A 25,216-nucleotide genomic window follows, 5' to 3' on the forward strand; every position below is an offset into this window, starting at 1 on the left:
TAAGATACCTAGGTCAGATCAGTGGAGAGCAACAACGCTCCAGCGTGGTGAAGTGCCAGGAGCACCAGGCCTCACAGCTGTAAGTCCCGGATTGGCATCTCTGTGCTGCTTCTCAATGAGCCAAGGCAAGCCACTTCTTTACTCTGAGCCTCAGTCTGCTCATCTGTAAAATAGGGATTATAAAAACCTGCCTCAAAGGGTGGTTGGGAGGATTAAATGAAACAACTGCATGAAACTGCTTGTAAATTTTAAAGGAATGTACAAAGGTCAGTTGGGCTTCCCTGGTGGTTCACCGGTAAAGAATCCGCCTGAAATGCAGGAGATCCAGGTTTGACCCCTGGGTCGGGGAGGTCCCCTGGAAGAGGGCCTGACAACCCACTCCAGTATTCTTGCCTGGAGAATCCCAGAAGAGCCTGGCAGGCTAGAGCCCACAGGGTTGCAAAGAGTCAGACACGACTGAAGCGACTGAGCACACACACGTGCACAAACGTCAGTTATGCTGAGCCCGGAGTAACGAAAAGTTCAGGATGATACGAAGAGGTCTACGTAGGGGTTTTATTCATGAAGATAATCCATTCCTTAACTTTTATACAGTACCTGCTTAAATTCTTTTTAATAGTTTTAAATCATGCAAATTATACATGACTATACCGCTTTTGTTCAAATTCAAACACCCCTCCCCCTGTCTTCCCAGGCCTACTGCCCTCTGATGAGGCAGTTGCTATTGGTCCACACAGATCTACTTCCTTTTCCCTTTTGGTTGCACAGCACGGCGTGCGGGATCTTAGCTCCTCAACCAGGGATTGAACCCAGGCCCTGGCAGTGCAAGCACTGGATCCAACCACTGGACCAGCAGGGAATTCCCCAGATTCACTTCATTTTCAGCATCTATTCAGTACTTTATATGGGTGGATTATAATTTATTTATAGTGCCTACTTTTTTTTTAAAGCAGTGTTAGTCACACCCTTGCTGGCTGAATAGTGAACTGAGGACGTTTTCTCTTAAGAGGACAAGCAGAGGTTTGACCCTCGAACTGAAATTATTTCAGATTTGAAACTGCTGTGCAGTTTTGAAGCACGTAAGAAAGAGCTACTCCACATTCAATTTGTGGAGACCTCTGCTGAGAGCACGTGTCCATAACTCGCTCTTATAAAGCGCAGGGAGGAACATTTGAGCAAGGAGACAGACTGACATTCTCTGCCAACATCACCCCCAGCACAACTCATCTATCAACATGAGAACCCTCGGGGGCTTCAAGCTCACGTACATGGAGTGGCTTTTTAGAGGCTCAAAGACCCAATGGATGGCATCACCAACTCAATGGACATGGATTTGAGCAAACTCCAGGAGACAGTGAAGGACAAGGAAGCCTGGCGTGCTGCAGTCCATGGGGTCGCAAGGAGGTGGACACGACTTTAGGGATTAAACAACAAACAACTCAAAGACCCAATAACCTCAAAGAGGCCAAGCAGAGCACAAACACAGCTCTAGTGATGGAGGCACAGGGTGTTGGCTTTGTTAATTAACAGAATCTCATTTCACACGCGAGGCTAATACAGATGAACCCTGGTACAGAGGAAGAAAGCCTCTGGACAGGGCCCTGATTTGTACACCGTGCAGCCCGTCACAGCAGCTGTGTGGACAGATGCGGTTTAAAGGAAATTCTCCAGTGGACTCAGAGGGATGGAGTGGAACAACGGGGATGACTGAAAATGAGATGAAGGTCAGCTAGAAAAATAGGACCCCTAGTCTCTGTGTTTTAAAATCCTGTTATGAGCATGTGTATGTATGTGTGTGTGCGTATGTAAGTTTGGTGGGGTGTGTGTATGTGTGGGGGTATCTGCCAAAGTGTAAAACACCCAATATAATTAACATTAAATGGAAATTAGTCAAGTTATTCAGTGTCATAGGGCCTGTCCACCATGGGACCGTGTTAATTTGGAAGACGTACATGCAGAAAAATAGTCACCCTGTTGTTCTGGCTCCAAAAGCTATCTTAATAATAAGCTCTTTGAGTCACAAAACTGCCTTCCTTCTACCTCGCAGACACTCCACCAGCAATGTCACCACTGGCAGAATGACATCCTTCTGTACCACGTCCCAGGAAGATTCCCAGAAAATGTGAGTGATATGAAAAATGATCTGTTACAGTGTACTTGGATCTCAGGCTGCCTTTTAACCCAGAAGCACCTTTAAGGGGGAGCAATGGTGTCTGTGGTCCCCATTTCTCAGGAACACAGGCACAGAACCATCAGGAACCTGGTGTCCTTGGGCCACACAAGCTGTATCCAGGGCAGGTTGGGGTTTGGATGCCCAAGACCCCTGATCTGCATTTTCCTCAGGAAGCTCAAGGGGCCCTGCCCACAGACCGAGTGTGCAGCAGCTTTCTCTGCCGCCAGCCCCATCTGCCCTCTGGGCCTCTCCCTCCACAAATGCCCCTGGTCCTCAGAGAGGTCCCAGGGACACCTGCCTGTCTCCAGAACCGGCCATGCTCCCTAGGACTCAGCAGGAATGCCCATCTCAGCCTGAGTTCCTGGGGTAACCCGGACCCGGCCTTCAGCACTGAGCGCCGGCACCCTCTTCTCTGGTGGGCATCCCTATCCCCTGCAGGCAGCTCTGGACTCCCCTTTGGGTCCTGCCATGTCCAGCATGCTCGGCCATGAGGAGCACGCCCAGGCTGTGTACTGAGGACAACATAAATACCCGTCTACCGCCGCCCTACCCCGTAGTGACAAGGACTGTCCTTTCGTCTGTCTCAGCGCTTAGCACCGTTTCAATGGACGACAGGCCCTTTAAACATGTTCAAAACACGGACGATGGATGAAAAAATACAAATGAACAGACAGACGGACAGCGGGACTGAGGGAGGAAGACATGGATGTTTGGGGCTGCCAGCTCTTGAAGCCATCTGTGCCTTCCATCCAATCTGGGGTGGCACTTGGATTTTAACCTCATTACAACAGAAGATATAACACAGTTTCAAAACAGAAGGAGAAAATCATATGGTTACTTTTTATTGGGCAGACGAAGACAGAGGCTACACAGCAAACTGAATGAGTGTCCTACGTGCGAGGGCGGCCTCCCCCACGCCCGGTGGGGTCTTCCCTGGGCAGCAGTGGGCTTGACGGGGCCACTTTTGCACACACCTGGGGTGCACATTTTTGAGCACTAGCTCATCTTTTAGGAATCTTCCTCAAATAATTTTACATGCTGCTGCCTCACACAAAGAGACACTCTGCAACGTTCTTCCTGCTGGGCTCAGTGGCAGGAGGATGAACGTGCTGTTACCGACTTAGGCTCTAGTGTCCCTGTGCACTAGTTTTTGAGGTTTTTCCTCTCCTTTCTCACTCTTAGTACATGGCTTTGGTCACTCTTAATAGAAATAAAAAATATGTCCTTGGGATGGAAGAAGGGAGGGAATAATTTGGATCCCAAAGGTAAAGATTATCAATAGGATAATCAAAATCAGTAGCTTTAAGCTTCCAGAAGGGGCAGGGGCAGAAATATGGGGCTTGGCTTCATTCTTGCAGGTTATTAAGTGGTGCAATGCTGCCCTCTTCTGGGGATGGATAGAATTGCAACCTTCTGGAATTTTTTGTTTTTTTTTTTTTTTTTTCAAACTAGGGGCAGTACTAAAGAAAGTTCAAATACCATACTCATTTCACATACTAATAAGGTTATCCTCAAAATCCTTCAAACTAGGCTTCAGCATTTCATGAATGGAGAACTTCCAGATGCACAAACTGGGTTTAGAAAAGGCAGAGGAACCAGAGATCAAGTTGCCAACATTTGCTGGATCAAAGGGAAAGCAAGGGAATTCCAGAAAAACAAGTACTTCTGTTTCATTGATTATGCTAAAGCCTATGACTGTGTGAACCATAACAAACTGTGAGAAACTCTTAAAGATGGTAATATCAAGACCATCTTACCTGTCTCCTGAGAAACCTGTATGCTGGTCAAGAAACAAGTTAGAACCCTGTATGGAACAACAGACTGGTTCAAGATTGAGAAAGGAGTACGGCAAGGCTGTTTATTGTCACCCTGTTTATTTAACTTATATGCAGAGCACATCATGCGAAATGCTGAGCTGGATGAGTTACAAGCTGGAATCAAGATTGCCAGGAGAAATGTAAACAACCTCAGATATGCAGACGATACCACTCTAATGGCAGAAAGCAAAGAGGAACTAAAGAGCCTCTTGATGAGGGTGAAAAGAGAATGAAAAAACTGGCTTAAAACTCAATATTAAAAAAACTAAGATCATGGCATCCTGTCCCATCACTTCATGGCAAATAAAAGGGGAAAGGGTGGAAGCAGTGACAGATTTCCTCTTCTTGGGCTCTAAAATCACTGCGGATAGTGACTGCAGCCATGAAATTAGAAGACGACTGCTCCTTGGAAGGAAAGCTATGACAAACATAGACAATGTATTAAAAAGCAAAGACATAATTCTGCTGACAAAGGTCAGCAGTTAAAGCTATAGTCTTTCCAGTAGTCATGTATGGATGTGAGAATTGGACCATAAAGAAGGCTGAGCACCGAAGAATTGAGGCTTTCGAACTGTAGTGCTACAGAAGACTCTTGAGAGTCCCTTGGACTGCAAGGAGATCAGACCAGTCAATCCTAAAGGAAATAAACCCTGAATACTCATTGGAACGACTGATGATGAAGCAGAAACTCCAATCACTTGGCAACCTGATCACTATGAAGAGCTGACTCACTGGAAGAGACCCTGGGAGAGATGCTGGGAAAGACTGAGGGCAGAAGGAGAAGAGGGCGTTGGAGGATGAGATGTTTGGATGGTATCACTGATTCAACAGACATGAACTTGGGCAGACTCCGGAAGCTGGTGAGGGACGGGGAGGACTGGCATGCTGCAATCCGTGGGGTCGCAAAGAGTTGGACACGACTTGGCAGCTGAGCAACAATAACAGCTCTAGCTGCGCTGCTCGGGCTCCTCATCGCGGTGCTTCTCTCGTTGCTGAGCACAGGGCCTGGGGTGCGCGGGCTTCAGCAGCTGCAGCACGTGGGCTCAGTAACTGTGGTTCAAGGGCTTAGTTGCTCTGCAGCATGTGGGATCTTCTCGGATCAGGGATCAAACCCATGTCTCCTGCACTGGCAGGTGGATTCTTAACCACTGAGCCATCAGGGAAGCAAGCCCCTTTATTTTTAATTGGACGATAACTGTTTTACAATAATGTGTTGGTTTCTGCCATACAATGTGAATCAGCCATAAGTTTACATATATCCCCTCCCTCTTGAGTCTCTCTCCCACCCTTGAACCCCCCATCTCAACCCTCAACCTGTGGGACTCTGACCCTAACTCCAGCCTTTCTGCCTAAGGCTACACACTTCTCTGGCCCCATCTTTTATAACTCTCTCTTTTTTTAAAGTGAACTTCTAAATGAAGTAAAGTGCACATATTGAAAAGCTTGTAATTCCTACTGGTAAAACTTGAAGAATTTTCACAAGATGAACACACCGGTGTAACCAGTGTCCAGGTCAACGATCAGAATGTGACCCACCTCCTGGAGGCCCCCTCCTCCGCCTCCCAGGCACCGTCTCCCCACCACAGGCACCAGCCACCTGGCTGCTAACACCATGGATCAATTTTGCCTGTTTCGAAACCACTTCTACCCCTTTCAGAATGAGGGAATCTCACGGGAGCACCCACACTGGAGGCCTTTCCCAGAAAGGCAGGCATTCCCTCTCAGACAGCAGAGCAACCAAAACAAGGCCTGCCAGTTAAGTAAGTCTTAATTTCTGAATGTTAGCAACCATGCAACTTGATAGTTGAGCCTCATGCGGGCTACCTTCCCCCAGGGTTGAAGCACTGCAGTGGTGGACGGAAGGGCCATCTAGGGCAGGGATGGCAAGACTGCCCCGGTGCCTCTGCCCCCATCACGGACCCACAGCTGCACATCCTGGTGGACTCGGGCTGAGCCTCAGGATTCTTGGGACCATGTGCTCAGAAAGCAGAGTGACACCTACCAATTGTTTATTCCGCAGCTATTTACTGAGTGCTTACAACATGTCCAGCACTGAGCCAGGCATTTAGGGCAAGGCCAGCCCTGCCCTCACAGAGCCGGCCTGCCTGCTGTCACTGAGCCAGATGGAGGCCTGCCCACCCTCAGGGATGTGGGGGGAACAGAAAGTCCAGTCAGAGCTGAAGACCAACTCCTGCCACACCAAGTCCAAATTGCTCGCTCGGCCATGGAGGACTTCACCCCTCCTTCCGCTTCCTTTCCTCTTTCTTACACGCGTTGCCCACAGGCGCTTCCGTGTCCTCACTCACTGTTCCCTGAAGTGCCCATTTGTCAGAACTCTACCCCTCCTTCCAGACTCCACTCAAACGCCAAATCTACTAGGAAGCGTCTCAGGCCCTCCTGGGCAAAATCAGTTGCTGTTTCTTCAGTGTGTCCAGTGTGGTTCCTATAACTGCATCGGGCAGGTATTACATGTCACTGTGCACTCATGTGAGTTGCTTTGCTGCCTGCCTTCCCCGAGAGTGGGGAGTAGGAGGATCCTTGAAGACCCCTCCGGCACCCAGTTCATCACAGATGAACTGCCTTAACAACCAGTTAAGGCAACTGGTTTGAGCTATGTCGAGTTTGTTTTCATGAACGAATAAACAAATCTGCAGCAGCAGAGTGGGGACGGTGTGGAGGGGACAAGAGATGAGGGAAGAAAGGGGATGAAGGGCGGGCATGGGATGCTACTGCTTCCAAGTAGGGCCAGGACCTTTTTGTGGAGAGAGGCATGCTCAAAGATTTCAGACTCTGTCCACTTGAAGCCCCTGGGCAGATCAGCAGGGAACGAGAGTGGAAGAGGGACAAATTACACAGTGGGGTGGGGCCCCCCAATTCCTGGAATCCTTCTCAGTCCCCAATGATTCCCCCTCCACTCTTCCAGGGCCTCAGGGCTCTGGGAAGCCGCTTCTCATCCTATCCACCCTTAGGTGTAGTTCAGCTCTGAATGAGGAGTCATGTTTGTATTTGAGCGACAACTCGGCACAGACCCCTCTTGCACTCAATCAAAAAACTTACAGGAAAATGGGTGGCCCAAGACATGCTCAAAAATCACCAGCAAGAAGGAGGCGTGGAGTGTGATACAGAGAAGCAGGTGGCATGGGCATGGGGGCCAAGGGGACGTCAAGGGTCCTGCTGGAGTAGACGTCACACCACACTGCCAAGCTCATGATTCAGATCCACAACAGTATAATTTGTGTATTTCCCATTTGTACATTCATTCACCAAAAGGTACCTGGGAACAAAACTGTATAAGCAATCGAGATATTCACGTTTCATAACAGCTCTGTATAGCAGGGAGCTTTATGATAAGAAAGTGAAAAGTCTGCCACTCCAAGCCACCAAGAAACCCCTTCGGATTCTGAAGCCATCAAAGATGGAGGCGTTGTGCAGGGCCTCGGCCTTGGGGAAGGCCTAGATGGGTTTCACGTTCATGAATACAAATTAGTGCTCTTTTCCTTGAGTCAGACTTCCTCTTACTCCTTCAATACCACCCTGAGGGTTGGATTACTTTCATATGCACCAAAGCATGGCTCTATGCAAGTAGAATGATGAAAAGCAATGGAGTTGTCAAGTGTTTCCTTGACAGTCTGGACTGCGCTAACTCAGAAATTACAATACCTGCAGGTCACGGAAAGGCACCTTTGTCCAAGGAAGGAGAGAAGGAAGGAAGGGAAGGTGGGTGTGAGGAAGGGAGGGAGGGAGGAAGGTGACTAATCATTAGGATTAACAAGAAATTTCAGAACACAGGCAGGCTATGTAAAGCATCCTTACAAAAATCACTGCATACAGGAATGTCTTAGTCAAGACATGGCTAAAAGAATCTCAGGATTCATCAGAGCCATAACCAGTGACTGCAGGTGACATTTTCTTACTTACGAAACCCTGGATAACCTGCTCCCCTCTCTCCTACCTGGTCAGTCGGCTACTATGTAGATCTGGAAAGAAGAAAGCAGAAAGCTGCAGAGCTCTGAAAACAGTCTCTTATTGGGACTTCTCAGACTAACTTCACCTTGCTCTTCGTCCCTGCCCTGAGTCCAGGGCCATCGTGTTCACATAATTGGCCTGTTTCTAAGCATCGAGATGTGGCTTGTCTGAAAATATCACTGTTTCCATTTCCTAGCAGATAGCCAGGGGCCTGGAAGGAAGTCTTATTAATACCATGAGACTCAGGTAAAGTCTTTCTTTTTTTCCTTACCTTTTCCTAATAGCTCCATTTCTGGTGTGATTAGAAAAAGCTCCCTGGACCACGGACGGAGGCCTGCTGAGCTCACAATGGTCAGTAGCTGGCTGTCAGCACGGGGAGCAGCAGCTTCTGACGCCACCCCACCCTTTGATGACTGCAAACTGCAGACAGAACGTCAATTCTGGGAATTTAGTCTCTCTGGGTTGTATGAGCAGCTGAGGCTGAGGCTGACTCCCCTCCACCCCCCTACTCCCCCATGCTCACAAATCACGTTGCACGCCCAGCACACTTCCCTGCTTCAGAATATAAACTGTAAATGACTTCGCTTTATTTTCTGTTATAGAGTCACATAGTCATTGGGAAAAAAACATCTGGGGAAAAAAACCATTAAGAAATGATAAAATCATCAATAAGCTCACCATCCAGAGAGAACTAGTGTTAACATGCTGACATAATTTTTTTTCTAGTCTTTTCTCTTGCTTTGTGTGTGTATTGGCGTGTGTACATGTAAAGACAGAGAATCAAATTGTATCTACAAATTTCTGCCTTGGTTTTTTCACTTCTGATTACTTCAGATGCATTTCTCCTTGGTGTTCAACATTCTTTGTAATATATATAAAGAGTTGTATGGAGTCCTCCATAGAGATGGAGTATACTTTGCCCTTCTCAGCATTTTGGGGCATTTAGGTTTGAGGTAATACTTGAAGTCATACTTATATGAACATTCTAGTGTATTAGTTTGTGTTTTAGGATAGATTTCTAGAAGTGCAATTAGTGTGCCCAAAACTATTTTTTAAGGCACTATTTTATGACTGTTTTTAAAGCACTCCCTCTATACTGCTAAAATGCTTTTCATGAAGATTGTTCCCAACTGTACGGCATGAGAGACCCGCTCTCACTGGGATGCTGTACGGAAAACGCTTGTTTTGTGTTCCTTTTGCTGCCAACAAGATAAACATTTTAGAGTATGTTTACTGATCACTTGCATTTCCTCTTTTGCAAATTTCCTGTTGACATAACTTCCAGCTTAATCATCAACCTGATGTTTCAGACACACAATAAAGGCACCAGTTGTACCATGGGCTGGCACTTCTAATCCAGAGGCCAGTTTCTTCTTATAAATGGTAAAGAGCCCTTCTGGAAATTCAAACTGCAGACCTAAATGTGCAAGTGATGAAAGAAAGAGCCCGGGCTCTTTTAGGAAACAGGAAGATTATTAGATCCACATAAACCTTTGCTTTTGTATTTGAAGACATTTAACCAGAATCAGAGTGAAAAGCGTACTCAGAGGCGACTGAATCCCTAATCTATGAGGCCAGGGAGAATCATAGGGGTTAGAACTCTCATCTGTACCACTAATCACAGCACCAAGTGAGCAAGAAGCAGAGGTTTCAGGACTCCCAGTCCAGACCTACTACCTGAGACAGTGGCCAGGCGACTGACTGAGAAATGAAAAGTGGGACAACTGAAGTCCCAAGTCCCTCCTGATATGACAATGCTGATAAATCCTGATAAAACAGCAGGCATACAGAAATAGACAAGAAATTCCAATTTATACACATTTCAGAAAAAGGAGCTAATAAATAAAGAGAAACACACACGTGATTGACGGGTCTCAAAATTTTGCCCTAGACCAGCTTGATAAAGTTGTTTGGGGGCTTTAAAATAAATGCTAATTGGAGAGTTCTGAATTACTCATCACAGAAAGTGGATGATTTTCATTTCATCTGAGGCCAACTGGTTTACCAAAACACCTCCGCTAAAGAGGTAATGCTCAGAAATAGTTTTCAGATGCTACTGTTGCCCTGATGTGATTGAACAGGAGCAGTGCTGACAAGTGTGCTGAGAAACAGAGATAAGATGACTTTCTGCATCTTCTTCAGAAAGGTCAGCCTTCTGAGGATTTAACTCTCCCTCTTTTGGGGGGAGTATGAAGGCATGGAATAGAACTGAACCATCTTGGGAAGAATTTTTAAAATATATATAGCATAGGTATATTTCTATTTATACCATATAGTTGGCCCTTAAAGCCGATGGTTAGGCAAATTCCAGGTGGACCTCAGGCTTTCCAAATTTTAGAAATGTATTTAACAGAGACAAGTCACATCCAAAACAGTGTTTTAAAATTATGTCGGAATGCTACAAATCTTTTTCTGCTTGACTATAGTTGGAAAACAACGCAAACAAGTCAGAAAAGTAGCCAGGTACTTTAAGATGTAGCCAGGTCCTACATCTTAAATTAGTTAGCCACTGGGTAATTTATTGACTCATTCATTCCTTCTACAATTAATGGTTCCAAGGCTGAGAAATGCGCCCTACTGTTAAGAAGCCAAAAATCATTTGTGGTCTTTGTTTCTAGACCTGCATGCGTGCATGAATGCTCAGTCATGTCTGACTCTTTGCGACCCCATGGACTGTAGCCCACCAGGCTCCTATGTCTATGGGATTTCCCAGGCAAGAATACTGGAGGGGGTTGCCATTTCCTACTCTAGGGGATCTTCCCAAACCAGGGATCAAACAAATATCTCTTGAAACTCCTGCACTGCCAGGCAGATTTTTTTTTTTTTTTCCCCCCACTGAGCCACCTGGGAAGCCCTAAACCTACATGAGAAGGAATTATTTCTCAGGTTGTACTTGATGTTTGAACTTAGCCTTTCTCTATCCAACTTTCCCTATCCCAAGGAGAACATTTCCTTTGAAGAACATACATTTTACTCTGTTTATATCAATGGGGTTAAACTCAACTGATTGAAACAAATATTTGCTGAGATAATGTCCATGAGACTGTGATAGTTAACAGGACACAGGTTCCATCCCCCAGGGTAGCTTATATCTAGTGAGGTAAAGAAGTTTCCACAAAGAAGAAATGCAAGGCAGAATGGCAAATGGTATAATCTAAGTTACAAACATTGTAACTACAGTCAGCCCTCTTTATCTGTGGGTTCCAAACATGTGGATCAACAAACCATCAATCCAAAAAAAAAAAAAAAATTCCAGAAACTTCCAAAAAGCAAAACTTGAATTTAGTGTAGCCAGGCAATTTACATAGCATTTACACTGTATTAGGCATTATAAAATTATCTAGAGATGACTTAAAGCATTCAGGAGAGTGTAAGTTACATACAAATAATACTACACCATTTTGCATGAGGGATTTCAGCATCCAGTGATTTTGGTATAAGTGGGGGTCCTGGAACTAATCCCTAGTGGACACCAAGGGATGACTGTAATTTATCAATACTTCCCTGAGGATTAATGCTGTTAATGTGTTTAGTGGCCTTCTGATGCAGATGGGTTAATTTTTACACATGAAGGTCTCTGGGACTAATGAGAATTACTTTAAGCATTTAATTTATATCCTAAATTAGCTTTCTGTAGACTTAATCCATGTGTGCATGAACAGAATGTGGGAACAGATCTGAGGACGGGGTAAAAAGGGAGGGAGCTTTCGAGGCACTTCATTTTAATGAAATTGGATTTTAGAGGTTCTGAAAGTGACTTAAGGTGACTGCTAAAATAAATTACAATATATCCATATGACAGACAACTATGCGTAAATTGTAAATGCTGATGTAGAGAGATCACCAAGATATATTATAAAATAAAAAAGCAAGAGACATATATATAATATATGAAACATTTTAAAATGAGTATATCAATAGATACAAAATATTTTTCTGGAAGAAATCAAGAGAAACTGTTAACAGTTGAGAAGGGTAGAAGGTAGGCTACAGGGAGGAAGATTTCAATGTTCACTTTCTATGCAGTTAAATTTAAAAATTTTAATTTTAGACATGTATTACTTTTTCATTATTTAATATTTTAATTGTTAACATCAATTAACTGGACAGAGAGATGACTAGATATATTTTTCCCTTTTCTTCTCTTCAATTAAAAAACATTCTAAAAGGTTGTTGTAGGAAAAAAACAAAGCACAGCAACAACTGAAAAAAAAAAACCTCAGGAATGGTGCTCCAGGCAGAGTGGCAGACAAAAGAACCTGAATTATTGTCCTGATGAAAAACAAGTGAAAAGGCCAGATCGGACATAAAAAACACATTGTTTTAAGTGTGCTATTGAGTTGGCAAACTAAGAAATGAGGTTGAAATAAATCTATTTTTAGGTAAATAAGAACTAACAGTTGGTCCTTTACTTAAAAAAAAAAGAGACTCTAAAGTATTAATATTAATTTATATTTCAGATAAAAGGGAAATGATTTCAGATGTTCAATTCAGAGATGCAAGAATCAAGAGTGAGAAAAGATTAATAAGTATGTGGATCCAATGCAATTTCAGTTGAATGCCCAACATATAACCTCTGTGGAATCTGACAAGTGGAATCTGAAATTTATATGGAAGAACAGAAGTCCAAATATATTAATAGTCAAGGTACTCCTAAAGAAAAAGGACAGAGTAGGAGGACTGCCCTTACTGGATATTGAGACTTGTAGAATTAAAATAAACAATGCTGGTAAATAACTATTAATGGCACGGAAAAAAGCAAATAGACCAATGGACAAAAGAAAAAAAAAAGATCCTATAAATAGGCCCTTGCATATTCACAAAAACTTGATTTATGATGGAAAGGGCACAGCAGATCAGTGGGGGACATGATAGACTATTCCATTAAAGATATTGAGACACTAAAAGCAGTTGCCATAAAGGAAAAGATTATTAAAATTTACTACATTAAATTAAGTTTCTGTTCATCAAAAGACACCATAAAAATAAGACAAGCCAAGAACTGGGAAGAAATACTGCAATACACATAGCATCCAGAATATTTATAGAATTCCTACAACTGATAAAAGACAGCCCAGAAGAAATAAGGGCAAAACACACAAGCGGGGATTAATGGAAGCGGAAACACAGAGGCTCATAAACAGAATGAAAACATGCTAAACTTCGTTAAGTCTTTAAATTCAAATTTAACTCACAAAGTCATCCCCTATATAACCACAAGTCTGACAAAAGTCTTACAGTTGGATAATACAGTCAGCCCTCTGTGTTTTATGATCCGTGGTGGGTTGAATCCAAGCATGTGGAACCCATGGATATCAAGGGCCGACCATGGCAACTGAGCATGTGCAGATTTGGTCCCCTCGGCAGGTCCCAGAACCCGTCCTCCACGGAGATGCGGGGATGGCAGCACGTATGTTGTAGAGGTGAGGCTGTCAAGCAGTCAACAGGGTGCTCCCCTCTGGCAGTGCCAGTGCAGGTGTCTATCATCAATTTGAAAGCCAGCCTGGGTTTCTTACTAAAGTTGATCATGTGAGTAATCCTACAATTCGGGAATCCCACTCCAGGCACATATCTTAGAGAACTGCTCATGTGTGTATGTCAGGAAACGTACATGGATGTTCCTAGCAGTTTTGTTCATAGCTGCACAAAACAGCCCAAGGACATTAATGATATGGACATGAACTGAACTGTGTATTAGAAACTCTATTCCATGCAATCGAATACCAGATGGCAGTAAAAGAGAAATGCAACTACTCTATGCAGCAAGATGGATGACATTCCAAAAATGCTGAGCAAGGCAAGCAAGAGAGAATATGTGAAATATGATTCTATTTATACAAAGTTCAAAGACAGAAACAACACATATATCTTAAAATAGTCATCACTGCCAATTATTAAAGAAATGCACATCAAACTAAACTGAGGTAGCACCTCACACCAGCCAGAATGGCTATCATCAAAAGTCTACAAACAGGACTTTCCTGATGGTCCAGTGGTAAAGAGCCCGCCTGCCAGTGCAGGAGACATGGGCTTGATCCCTGGCCTGGGAAGATTCCACATGCCTTGGGGCAACTAAGCCCTTGCTCTGGAGCCCTCGAGCTACGGCTACTGAATCCTGTGCGCTCAAGAGTCCACTTTCTGAAATAAGAGAAGCCACCTCAATGAGGAGCCCACGCGCTGCAACTAGAGAGTAGCCCCCGCTTGCCACAGCGTGAGAAAGCTCACACACAGCAATGAAGACCCAGCACTGCCATGAATAAATGAATAAAATTTTAAAGGTCTACAAATAACAAATGTTGGGTTCAGAGAAAGGGTAACCCTCCTACACTGTTGGTGGGAATGTAAATTGGTACAACCACTATGGAGACCATAATTTGAAAAGATATATGCACATCCATGTTCACTGCAGACTATATTAGCCAAGACACAGAAGAAACCTAAATGTCCGTCAGCAGAGGAACGGGTAAAGAAGATGCCATACAAATATACGATGGACTATGACTCGGTCACAAAAAAGAATGAAATAATGCCACCTTCAGCAACATGGATGGACTTAGAGATTATCAGACTAAGAGTAGTGAATCGGACAGAGAAAGACAAATATACATCACTTATAGGTGATATCTAAAAAGATGATATAAATGAACTTATTTACAAACAGAAATAGAGTCACAAAGGTAGAAAACAAACTTGTGGTTATCAAAGTGGAAAGGCTGAGGGGAGTGATAAATTAGGAGTTTGGGATTAACATATACACAATAATATATATAAAATAAATAGTCAACAAGGACCTACTGTACAGCACAGGGATCTCTACTCGATACTCTGCAATAACCTATATGGGAAAAGAGTCTGCAAAAGATGGTTTTACATAAATATATATATATATGTGTGCATATGAAACCGAATCACTCTGCTGTACCCCTGACACTAACACAAGGTTGTAAATCGACTGTACCTCAGTGTAAGACGAAAATTGAGTCAAAATACACCAAAAAGCAATAACTTTAAGAAAAGCAAGAAAATGCATAATTCAAGATTCAGAAATGGCACTGTGTGAGGGGAGAGGCAGAGGTGTAGGAATGGGGATGATCTGATCGGAGAGGGCAGCCTGGGTATTCTAAGGGGCCTCTAAGACTCTATTTCCGAATGTGACAAGGGGGTGCATGGATGGTCATTCTATTTTAAAAATTGTATGATTTTATAATTGTATAATACATTAAATATATATATTATACACATTATATATATATGCACACACATACACACATATATATACACATATATATATGAGGTATTTCATGGGAAAGAAGCCCACACACACATCTTTCTGAACACCATGGGGAACAGATTACGGACCAACAGGGAATGAATTTCTCGATGGATTTTCCCCTAGCTTTTAATCCATCATACACTTTTATCAGAGTGATATATTGAGACAGGATTCAGTCAAGCTTGGAAACACAGCGGACACTGAAGGACCTGATGAGAAACATGACCTCGCACGAGAAGCTATGAAAAGCCATGGAACATAATGAAAGCTCTCCGCTGCCTCCCAGGTGAAAAATCTCCATTAGCAGAGATTTAACTCCATCTAACAGAGAAGAGCTGAAGCGAAGATCCTATGTGACCAGGCAAACAGCACAGGCTGGGACTGACTCAACAGCACAAGTGGACCTCCAACGGTCAAGGCTGACAGTGACCTCGAAAGCACACTTGAAAAATAAGAGTTCTTCTGCTACATATATTCAACTTGCTCCAGAAGAACGGACACCTGCTTTCAGCTGCTATTCAAGAAACCGAATTCTTTTGCAAAGCAGTGTAAATGTAAATGCTCACCTGTGTTTGACCATTTTTTGATCGTGGCAAAAATGACTGAAGAATCTTGCATAGAACAAGTGCATGACCGCATGCTCTTTCCCTCCAATGTACAAATCCACAGGCATCCAGTAATCTGCCAAGGCTGCGCTGAAAGGGCTGGGAGGAAGAGAGATGGTCATTTATTAAAAAAAAAAACCTACTTTGTTACAACTGCATAAATTAGACAGACATTATAACTTGCATATTCCCTGAAATAAATTATGTGAGAGAAAAACAGTGATTTTCGTTTTAAAATATAATGAGAAGCTTACATAAGAGAGGAGAAAAATGTCAGAGCAATATTAATTTATGAAATTTACAAGATCTGTTTCAGAAGCCAGTGCTGACACATTTTAACAAATGTGATTGTCACATAGAATGAGGACAAAAGGAATATATACCAGCAATAACGGTATTTCTCTACAAAGCATATATTTGACTGTCTGGTTTTATTTTAATTTTTATTACCATAGACAATAGAGATTTTTGAGTTCTTATCAATAGAGGGCAATATGGCACTTAAAATGGAGACTCACGCAGATACTAAACATTCATTTTAAAACAGAAATTCTGTCTTAAAAGTAGCCTCAAAATGCAGATAGTCAGCAAGAGCCTGTATATGCTTCTTAAAATGCCCTGAGCATACGTAGAGTAATTAAAATAGCCCAAGTCTCTCTCACCCAACAAGTATCTTTTGGTCAATGGAGGTCCTAAAAGACAAGTTTCCTCCCTGGAAGCATCATTCCCAATCCTAATGGATGCCAGGGAGGAAAGGGCCACTCCCTCTGTTTCTGGCTGGGGTTCTGGTCGGGGGTGGGGTTGGTGGGGGGTGGGAGAGAGAAACAGCGCTGGCTGGGGACAGATCTCTTCATCCCCAAGTAAGGCCCTCTCTTGAGGTCATCCAGTGAGGCAAACCTTGGCCTGTGGAGGATCTGCACCCCATGGTTTCCTGTATTTGTGAATTCTCCTCCCCACACCTCAAGCACGTTTTCCCCAGCTCAGGCTGGAAGCGGGAGCCCAGGGCTCGGCAGGTGGGCCTGGCCAAACACCCTGTGTTTGCATCTTAATACAGCTTGGCTTTCTCTCCTCCAGCTAGGATGCCAGAATTCTGGCAAAATTTTAAATAATGTTTCTATGTGAAAAATGTCCCTGGAGAAATGTGACTGCTCACACAGGTGACAGAAAAGCAAGGGAAGTCAAGGATGGTGCCTGAATGTAAGCTTGAAGTAAACTGAGGAGTGAGACAATGGAAGTAGCTCTACTGGGATCTATGATCTATCCTGGAAACCACCCAGTGAGAACACAAGGCAGCATGGAAATGCACAGCAGCATTTTATGAGGGAAATGATATGGTGGGTGGGATTCCAAACCGGGGGCTGAGAAGGTCTCAGGGTGTGTCTTGCCACTCAGGGGCCCCTCATTAAGCCAGAGTCTCCATCATCTGTAGGAAGGTTTTCCCTTGAAGCTTTCTGAGAGGTGGAGAGTCTGATTTCCCCTGCACTGTAAGGCTGCTCTTCCTAAATTATTGTTGCCATTGTTGAGTTGCTGTCTTTCCGACTCTTTGCAACCCCATGGATTGCAGCACGCCAAGCTTCCCTGTTTTTCACTGTCTCCCGGAGTTTACCCAAGTTCATGTCTATTGAATCGGTGATGCCATCCAACCATCTCATCCTCTGGTGCCCTCTTCTCTTCCTGACCTCAATCTTTCCCAGCATCAGGGTCTTTTCCAATGAACTGGCTCTTTGCATCAGGTGGCCAAAGTATCAGAGCTTCAGCTTCAGCATCAGTCCTTCCAATGAATATTCAGGGTTGATTTCCTTTAGGATTGACTGGTCTGATCTCCTTGCTTACCAAGGGACTCTCAAGAGTCTTCTCCAATACCATAGTTCAAAAGCATCAATTCTTCAGCGCTCAGCCTTCTTTCTGGTCCAACTCTCACAACCATACGTGAAAGGGAAGGCAATAAAAGCTCCTTTGAGAAGGAAGACCCAGAAAAGGGGCCTCTCTGTGGGTTGGCCGGGGTTGCCTGGTTGGTCCCAGCTGCGGCAATCCCTCTGTGCCCTTTCTGCCTCTGCCAGCTGCTGTTCACTCTGGCTCCTGCTCATTTCTGCACAGCCTCCACATGAATCACAGAATAGCAGGACTGGGGCAGGCAGGAGCGCCCGTTTCCCTGCAAATACATTATCTCCCAACCAGCGAAGAAAATGGGTGCATTTTTATACCTGGCCTACAGGGTTTCAGTATAATGGTTCTCCCATGGACAAGAGCGAGTTGGCAAGGTCTCTGAAACACAGTGTCTGTGGTTTCCTGTGCTCTGCCCCAGTTTTCTTTTGCTTTATTTCCTTCTCTATCCATCTACCTATTGCTCTCTTTCCCTTATTTATTTTTGTCAAAGAAGCACATGCACATAGCTGAAAAAAACAGTCCTGAAACGTTTATAATGTAGAACAGTGGTGTCCAGCCCCACTCCTTCACCACCCTCCCCCCACACCTCCTACCTGTCACTTAGCCACTTTTAACCCTTTCAGATGTTTTTTTTCTGGCAATTACTTAAAAATATGTCTATATGCTTTGTTCACTTATCAGTATTGGAAATTATCTAGTGACCATATATGCTAAGAGGTCATGCTCTCAGCTCGCTGAATCGCTCTCTTCTACCCTCCCTGTACACTTGCATCATTATTTTCATTTAAGTTAGTAACTTCACATATTTGTGACTGCAGAAGTGCAGTTCACTGCAGGGCCAACGAGGGTATCACCAAAGCTCTTCCTTTGACTCTTTTTCATTTTTCCTATACCTGGGATTTACTTGGCTCTGAAGAATCTAATTTAATAATTGAGCACACTCACTATAAGAGCCTGTTTCAAAGAGCACAGTTGACCCATGGCTTCCAGCTCTTTCATCTCTGGACCCCCTGGGGTTGATGGCAGCCTGTGCCCTCCTGGGAGGAGCAGACCAGAGCAGGCATTGCCTCCTGACTTGGGACTCTGGGCGTTTCCCATCTGGCCTGCTCAAGAATTTTCAAGCTGTGCTGGGGTCTGAGGCTCTTCAACCCAATCCTTCTGCCTTCATCCTTTTCTTTCATCAGTGTCCGACCTATATCCCAGTCCAGGGCTTGCCTGCTGACCCCCGCTCCCTCACCTCTTTACTCCCCAGAGGCACCTGCCCCCACAAATCTCTTGCTCATTGAATTCTATCTTGATGTTTGCTTCATGGAAGACCCAGACCAACACATGCTCATGAATTCAGCAGGGCTTTCTGTACCTCTGAGTATTCTGAGGGTCAGTATATCTGAAGTAGTACCAAGCAGAATCCACAAAGGTATCCATCGTATCTGTCTCTCTTGTGGCTGCTCCTTTGCACCTAAGAAGGAAAGAAAGTTCATCGATTGGTTTCTTTTTAAGTATTAATGCATTTTCCACCAGCTTTTCAGAAAGCTATAACAATTAGTACGAATTCAAAATGTCACAAGAACAATGCCACATCATGAAAAGAACAATTCACGGTATGGGCTCTCTTTGTACTGCAGAGTACACAATGCTTTAAAGAAACTTAAAAATGTAAATCTTCAACAATTATAAAAGCCCTATTCTCTACTTCTCTGAACTGAACATGGTAGAGTATCTAACAGCAATCTTATCTCCTTATGCACTCACTTCTCTCTTAGGCATGTCACGACTGTCTTCAGCCAATGCCTACTACTCTCTGACGCTCATGGGGTGCATTGGTTTATGAAGAGAAGTTGAAAACCAAATGTAGTGAGATACTGCGCTGAAAAATGAACTTGGTTTTTTAAAATTTTTTCCTATCTCTATCTCTTGGGTGAGAGGAGCAGATATCCTCAGGGGGTGACCTCAGAAGATAAGTCACCATGGAGACCCAAAGGCAGAAGTGTGCTGGAGCAACTCATAACAGTTTGTGAGGATTGACTCTTGAGATCTCTTCCCAACTGTGGGATGAGTGATGCCAAGGGGTCGTCTGATTTTAGCCCTTGGAGGAAGTACCTGTACCATAGAAATGGGCCAACACTACAGATCAGAAGCCCCCCTCCAGTGATCTACTTAGTACACACTCACCAACACACCACTGTCTAAAGGAAGGCTCCTCACAGAAGGTGAAGATAGCCCCACAGTTCAAGACAGTGAATGGAGGGAGATACGTGGTATGTGAAGGGTTGAAAACAAAAAGCAGTGTTCATCCTAGGGATGTGATACGTGGAGAGGACTGAGGTTCCAAAAGGGGCCAACTACTAAAGTAATTTTGAAATGTGTCCGTAGGATGATGGCCCAGCGGACTGGAGCCATAAGCCACCACTTCTGGGAAGGCAAGAGACAGTACCCTTAGCCAAGCCTGGCCAAGGAAGGTGCTTGGCTCCCTTGAAGACCCTTCAAAGGCATGGATCAGTAGTGGATGGGGGTTGACAGCTATTAGCAGGGACCCTTTGTGGCTGTGAGAAGCCACAGCAGGAGAACACAGCTTGGACTCCAGGCTCTCCCTTCTGAAGCATGAAAGTGGAACCAACCGCACCTCCTAATGTTGCCTTCTTGGTGGGATGAGTCCTTGGTGGTGGGCAGTGGGGGGGTCGGTTCTTGGAAAATTTGAGGAGGGGGATGAGGAGCCCCAAAGAGGAAGTGATGAATCCTTTGCTAATTCAGCACGTAAGGGCTTCAGTCAGTTTTTAATTTTAAAAATAAAAGAAGGCATTAAAAAAAAATAAAAGGGTTGCCTTTATATGTTGCATATGTGAAGCAGTTGGTACTGGCTTTCCAAATATTACTGGAGGAAACAGTCACTCCCCACCTCCTGCTTATTAAATGGAAGTGGCTGAGCAGAGAACACAGGAGCCCACACCTGGCAGGGCTCTGGGCTCCCAGGGGCCTCAGTCAGGGGGCCTCCCACTGGGAACAGTGGTGGTTCCAGGGGAAGGGGCTTACTGAGAGAGCCCCAAGGGACCCCTAATCCTGTTTCCTACCACCCAGGGCTGCTCTAAGAATCTGATCTCAACAGTGCATCTCTAAACGAAAGCCAGGTCTCTTTATTTGGAGAGCAAGCAACCAGAACACATACTATTTGGGGGAAATAATTAGAAGATAAATGTCTCTTCTTCTTCCTCACTGTTAGGGCATGCATACAATTTAGGAAGAAAACGCAGGGACTTAACTCATAAAAGGGGCTGATATCTGACCAAAACTTGCCATGCTGATTTTTTAAATGGTCATGGTGGATTTGAAGATGACCAACACCTTTTATGGCTGACACTAAAAGCTGGGTTATACAGAACAGACTACTTGGTAAGTGGGAGGTAGACAGCGGTGACAGTGATGGTGTCACTACCATTATTGGCCCCAACATTAATAAGACTAAAACCGGGCAGCGGGCACCGAGCCAAACGCTTCCCGGGCTTTGTCTCATTTAATCCCCAGGAACTCTGGGGATGGTGAGGTAGACACTACTGACGTTCCCACTTTGCAGACGGGTAACTACGGTTCAGAGAGGTTGAGAAATCTGTTCAAGGTCTTGGAGCTCAAGGGTAACGAATCTACCTCTGCTGGACTCTGGTGCCCATGGTCCTTACCTCTGGGCTGTCCCGCTTGGCCACATGGGCTCAGCAGCTCTCAGCCCTGCAAGCTCATTAGATTCAACTGGGAGCCTTGACCAAGCCCACGCCTGGGGTCTGCTCTCCAGGCATCAGTAGACAAGGTAGATCTTATCCCCACCACCAAGGCCCTGGGCTGCCACAGTGGGTGGGCTGAAGGCTGCCCATGTCTCCAACAGAGAAGTACTTTGTTACTGCTTATCAACAAAAAGGGTGTGCTAGCTCTCCCCTACCTGGCCCAAAGCTTCCTACATTTCTGCAAGCCCCATCGCAAACCTCAAAACTGCCTGAGTGAGCACGTGGGTGAACTGCTGGCAGGCCGGGGCAGAATGTAGCTAACACTTCCAGTTACAGAGTGTCTGCTAGGAGCCACTGTGCAGGGTTCCATGAGTTAATTCTCATCTTCTGAAACCCCTTCATGGGGTTATTTTCGCTCCTGATAAGGAAATCAGTGCTCAGCGAGCTTACGTGACTTTCCCAAGACCACATAGCTAGTGAAGAGGCCGGGCCAGGACCTGAAGCCGTGACTGTTGTCTCGCCAGCCTGAGCCATGCATTTGCACTACTGTTCAGTCGCTCAGTCGTGTCTGACTCTTTGTGACCCCATGGACTGCAGCCCACCAGGCTTCCTTGTCCTTCACTATCTCCCAGAGTTTGCTCAGACTCGTGTTCATTGAGTCGATGATGCCATCCAATTAGGTGGCTACCTAATTACTGACCTAGAGGTGGTAGTAAGAGGACTAAGTTATTTCAAAACTTTAAAACAACCCCATCACGATCTATAAGGCACAGAAAAACTGCTTTTCCATACAAGGACAAAGGGAAATACTACACTTTGGTATCTGTTATTTACTTTTTAATCAGTTGGAATGGCATCCTAAAAAATCACACGGGAGGGACTTCCCTAGAAGTCCAATGGTTAAGACTTTGCCTTCCAATGCAGTGGGGGGGAGGGTTCGATCCCTAGTCAGGAGCTAAGACCCCGACATGTCTCAGGGCCAAAAAATCAAAACACCAAAGCAGAAGCTATACTGTAAAAAATTCAATACAGATTTTAAAAATGATCCACATCAAAAGATCTTAAAAAAAAAAAAAAATGGGAGACACGCCAGTGAATTGACAGAAAACATAATCCTACTTCCAAAATGAGAATTAAGGAGATAGGACATATTTCAGGATATTAAAGAATGAGACCCCTGAGTACACTTGTCCTCGTAGCTACTGTTCTGCTGCTTGTGATAAAATCTCCACTGTTATCATAGTCACTCTGTGGGAAAACCGCAAGGCATTTCCTCTTTTCTCTGAGAAGCTCTTTGGAATATATAGTGAAGGAAAGTGGTCTTTTCCAAAGCTATGATGAAAATGTGTAGCTTTTCCATCAGTTGGATCGGCTGTTTCAGGGAAAGATGTGAATTGATATTGCTGCCTCCACCAGCCCAGAGGAGAGGAGAGGGCACCCATCACAGGGCTGGGCTCCAGATTCCAACCTCCTCTTTCTAAGGTTGCAAAAGACCTACGTTATTCTCTCCAACCAAGCGGAAGTCCGAGAGGACAGTTAGCAATCGTGGCTGAGGGGTGTGGCTCCTTACCTAGGGCAGGAGCAGTTTACCCACTCGGAAGCCGAGGCCAGTGGGGAGCCTCCCTTGCCGGTGAAAGAGGTGATGCTGGGCAAGGTCACGGGCAAGTCCTCCAAAGGCACGGGCACGGGCCCACAGGCCGGACAGTGAACCATAGGGATGGGCGTGCCCCAGTACCGCTGCCTCGAGATCAGCCAGTCCTTCAGTTTATCACTCGTCACGTCACCGCCCACTCTCTCCCTCCGGGCTTTCTGAGTCAGGGCTAGAAATGCATCCTGCCGCTTCATACCTGTGAACTGAGAGGGGAAGGAGAGCGGTAAGAATGAGCTGCTACCCTGAGGCCACCACCCTGGACTGCCACTGTCTGGAAATAAGTATCTGGGGAGAAGAGAGAGCTCTAAAAGGAAGAGCCGATTTTGGTCAACTGCCTCAAGGAACCAGTTTCCCTGCAGGAGGTCATTTTTCTCATGCAGAAGATTCCCAAAATAAGGTACTAGCTGTTCTGACAACTATACTATTCAGGGATCAGGTTCAACTTGGAGTTGAGAAGCTTCTAGATCTTGAAACAGAACATTATTTTGGGCTTCCCTGGTGGTCCGATGGCTAAGGCTCCATGCCCCCAATACAGGGGACCTGGGTTCAACCTCTGGTCAGGGAGTTAGATCCCACGTGTCGCAACTAAGGGTTCACATGCTGCAATTAAGATCCTGTGTGGCCAAAATAAATAAAAGTAAATAATAATAGTAATAAAAGAACATTATTTTGGTTTCATAGATTTCAAAACGAGGCTGCAAGACTGTTAGGTATGGAGATGAATGCAATGGTAAATGATAGGTTGTAACTTGCATCGAGGGGAAAATGCATCATGAAGCTCATGTGAAGACCATGAGTTTAGAGGTAAATTCTTAGGCCCCACCAACCTCTGCGGAGCCGCTCAGTCTCTCTGTGCCATCTGGCATCGTTTCAATGACTTCGGAGTAGGACAGGCCCAGGGTTTGGGCCAAGGCGGAGTCCTCTAAGCTGGTGCTGGGAATTCCTGTTCAAGGCGAAGAAATACAAAATGTCTTCTTTGCAAATGCCCAAATCACAAAAGGACTGCCAGCGGGGGCACTCAGCATTAGCTTTTGAAGGGAGACTCTATCTTTTTCAGTCAGAGAAATGATCAAATCACATCGCATTCACTGAGAAAAGGGAGAATAGTCTTGGGGAAACTCACCACCCTGACACAATGGTGTTCCGTACTGACACTACTTTTGGTTAAGTCTTATTCCTTTGTTTACTTTCTTTAAAAACAATTACTTGTAATTCTAAAATACACAATTTTGGGTGCTTTTTGTCACTTGAACAGCAAATCACAAGCACCTGGGGAAGCCTGGTCTTTGAATTCCTTCAGGGACGCAGGACAGTGGGGTGCTCCTGATCAGCAGGGCTGACTCTGCTAGCGTCTCCCAGCACCCCAGAAACATCCACTCGGGCAGGAAGTGGAAAGCTGGCGACTGTGTTTCTCCACACTGCTTTGTTCCCAGAGGCAACAGTACATTCTGAATAGACATTTAGTCTTCAACCCACATACACCCTTGAGGAGACAGAGCTGAGTGTAAGGAAATCGCTCATTCAGAGGATCAGGGCCTGCTGTTTCAGCTTCAGCTCTTCAGAAAAACAGGCTTTTCAGCTGTCAGTTCTGTAGGCCAGGGTTTCTCCACCTGGGTCCTATCTGACATTCTGAAGTTGGCTGTGGGGCTGTTCTGTGCAGTGTAGGAAGTGAAGAGCTTCCCTGGTTCCTACCAGCAGAAATGTTTCTACAGTTGCCAAACGTCAGTTGATGCCCAGATCACCCCTGGTTGAGAACTTGTGTTGTAGGGTCAGCTGTCAAAACTGCTGACATCCTTGTGGACACAGCATGCCACACGGCAACATACACGTCAGGTTGCCACGAACAACCTCTCTGGAATGCTGCCCTACAAGGGTGATTTAATGTTTGGGGTGTGGGTTCTAAACCTCCTTGGTAAGACAGAAAATGCCACGGTATGACGGAAAGCTCTGTGGTGTTTGTTTCAGCTGAGATTATTGACAAAAAGCATGTAATGAAGCAAATAAACTGTCAGAGTGGATTTGAAAGACCCCGAAGTGTGAGGACAGGTGGCAAGCAATGGAGACTGCTGAGAAGTGGTCATGGACGAGGAAGGGGGGAGAGTCATTTACTCCAGTCCTGTGGGGTCTGGGGGAA

At 44.9% G+C, this 25,216-nt stretch overlaps 1 protein-coding gene across 5 annotated transcripts in view; it reads right to left on the minus strand.

The window, feature by feature from the left end:
- LARS2 (leucyl-tRNA synthetase 2, mitochondrial) overlaps window positions 1–25,216 on the minus strand; it is a 146,967-nt gene that overhangs the window by 23,283 nt on the left and 98,468 nt on the right. For all 5 annotated transcript variants that reach the window (XR_008706380.1, XM_055558840.1, XM_055558839.1 and 2 more), the window contains 4 exons: window positions 23,910–24,025; window positions 23,002–23,285; window positions 19,082–19,180; window positions 15,796–15,933 (listed from right to left, as the gene is read on the minus strand). Coding sequence is in view for 4 of the 5 variants with exons in the window: in XM_055558840.1 (XP_055414815.1) it covers window positions 15,796–15,933; window positions 19,082–19,180; window positions 23,002–23,285; window positions 23,910–24,025 (637 nt within the window). In the remaining variant the exon portion in view is untranslated. The remainder of the gene's footprint in view (window positions 1–15,795; window positions 15,934–19,081; window positions 19,181–23,001; window positions 23,286–23,909; window positions 24,026–25,216) is intronic.

The sequence above is a fragment of the Bubalus kerabau genome, chromosome 20 (genome assembly GCF_029407905.1).
Source record: "Bubalus kerabau isolate K-KA32 ecotype Philippines breed swamp buffalo chromosome 20, PCC_UOA_SB_1v2, whole genome shotgun sequence".
NCBI lineage: Eukaryota > Metazoa > Chordata > Mammalia > Artiodactyla > Bovidae > Bubalus > Bubalus kerabau.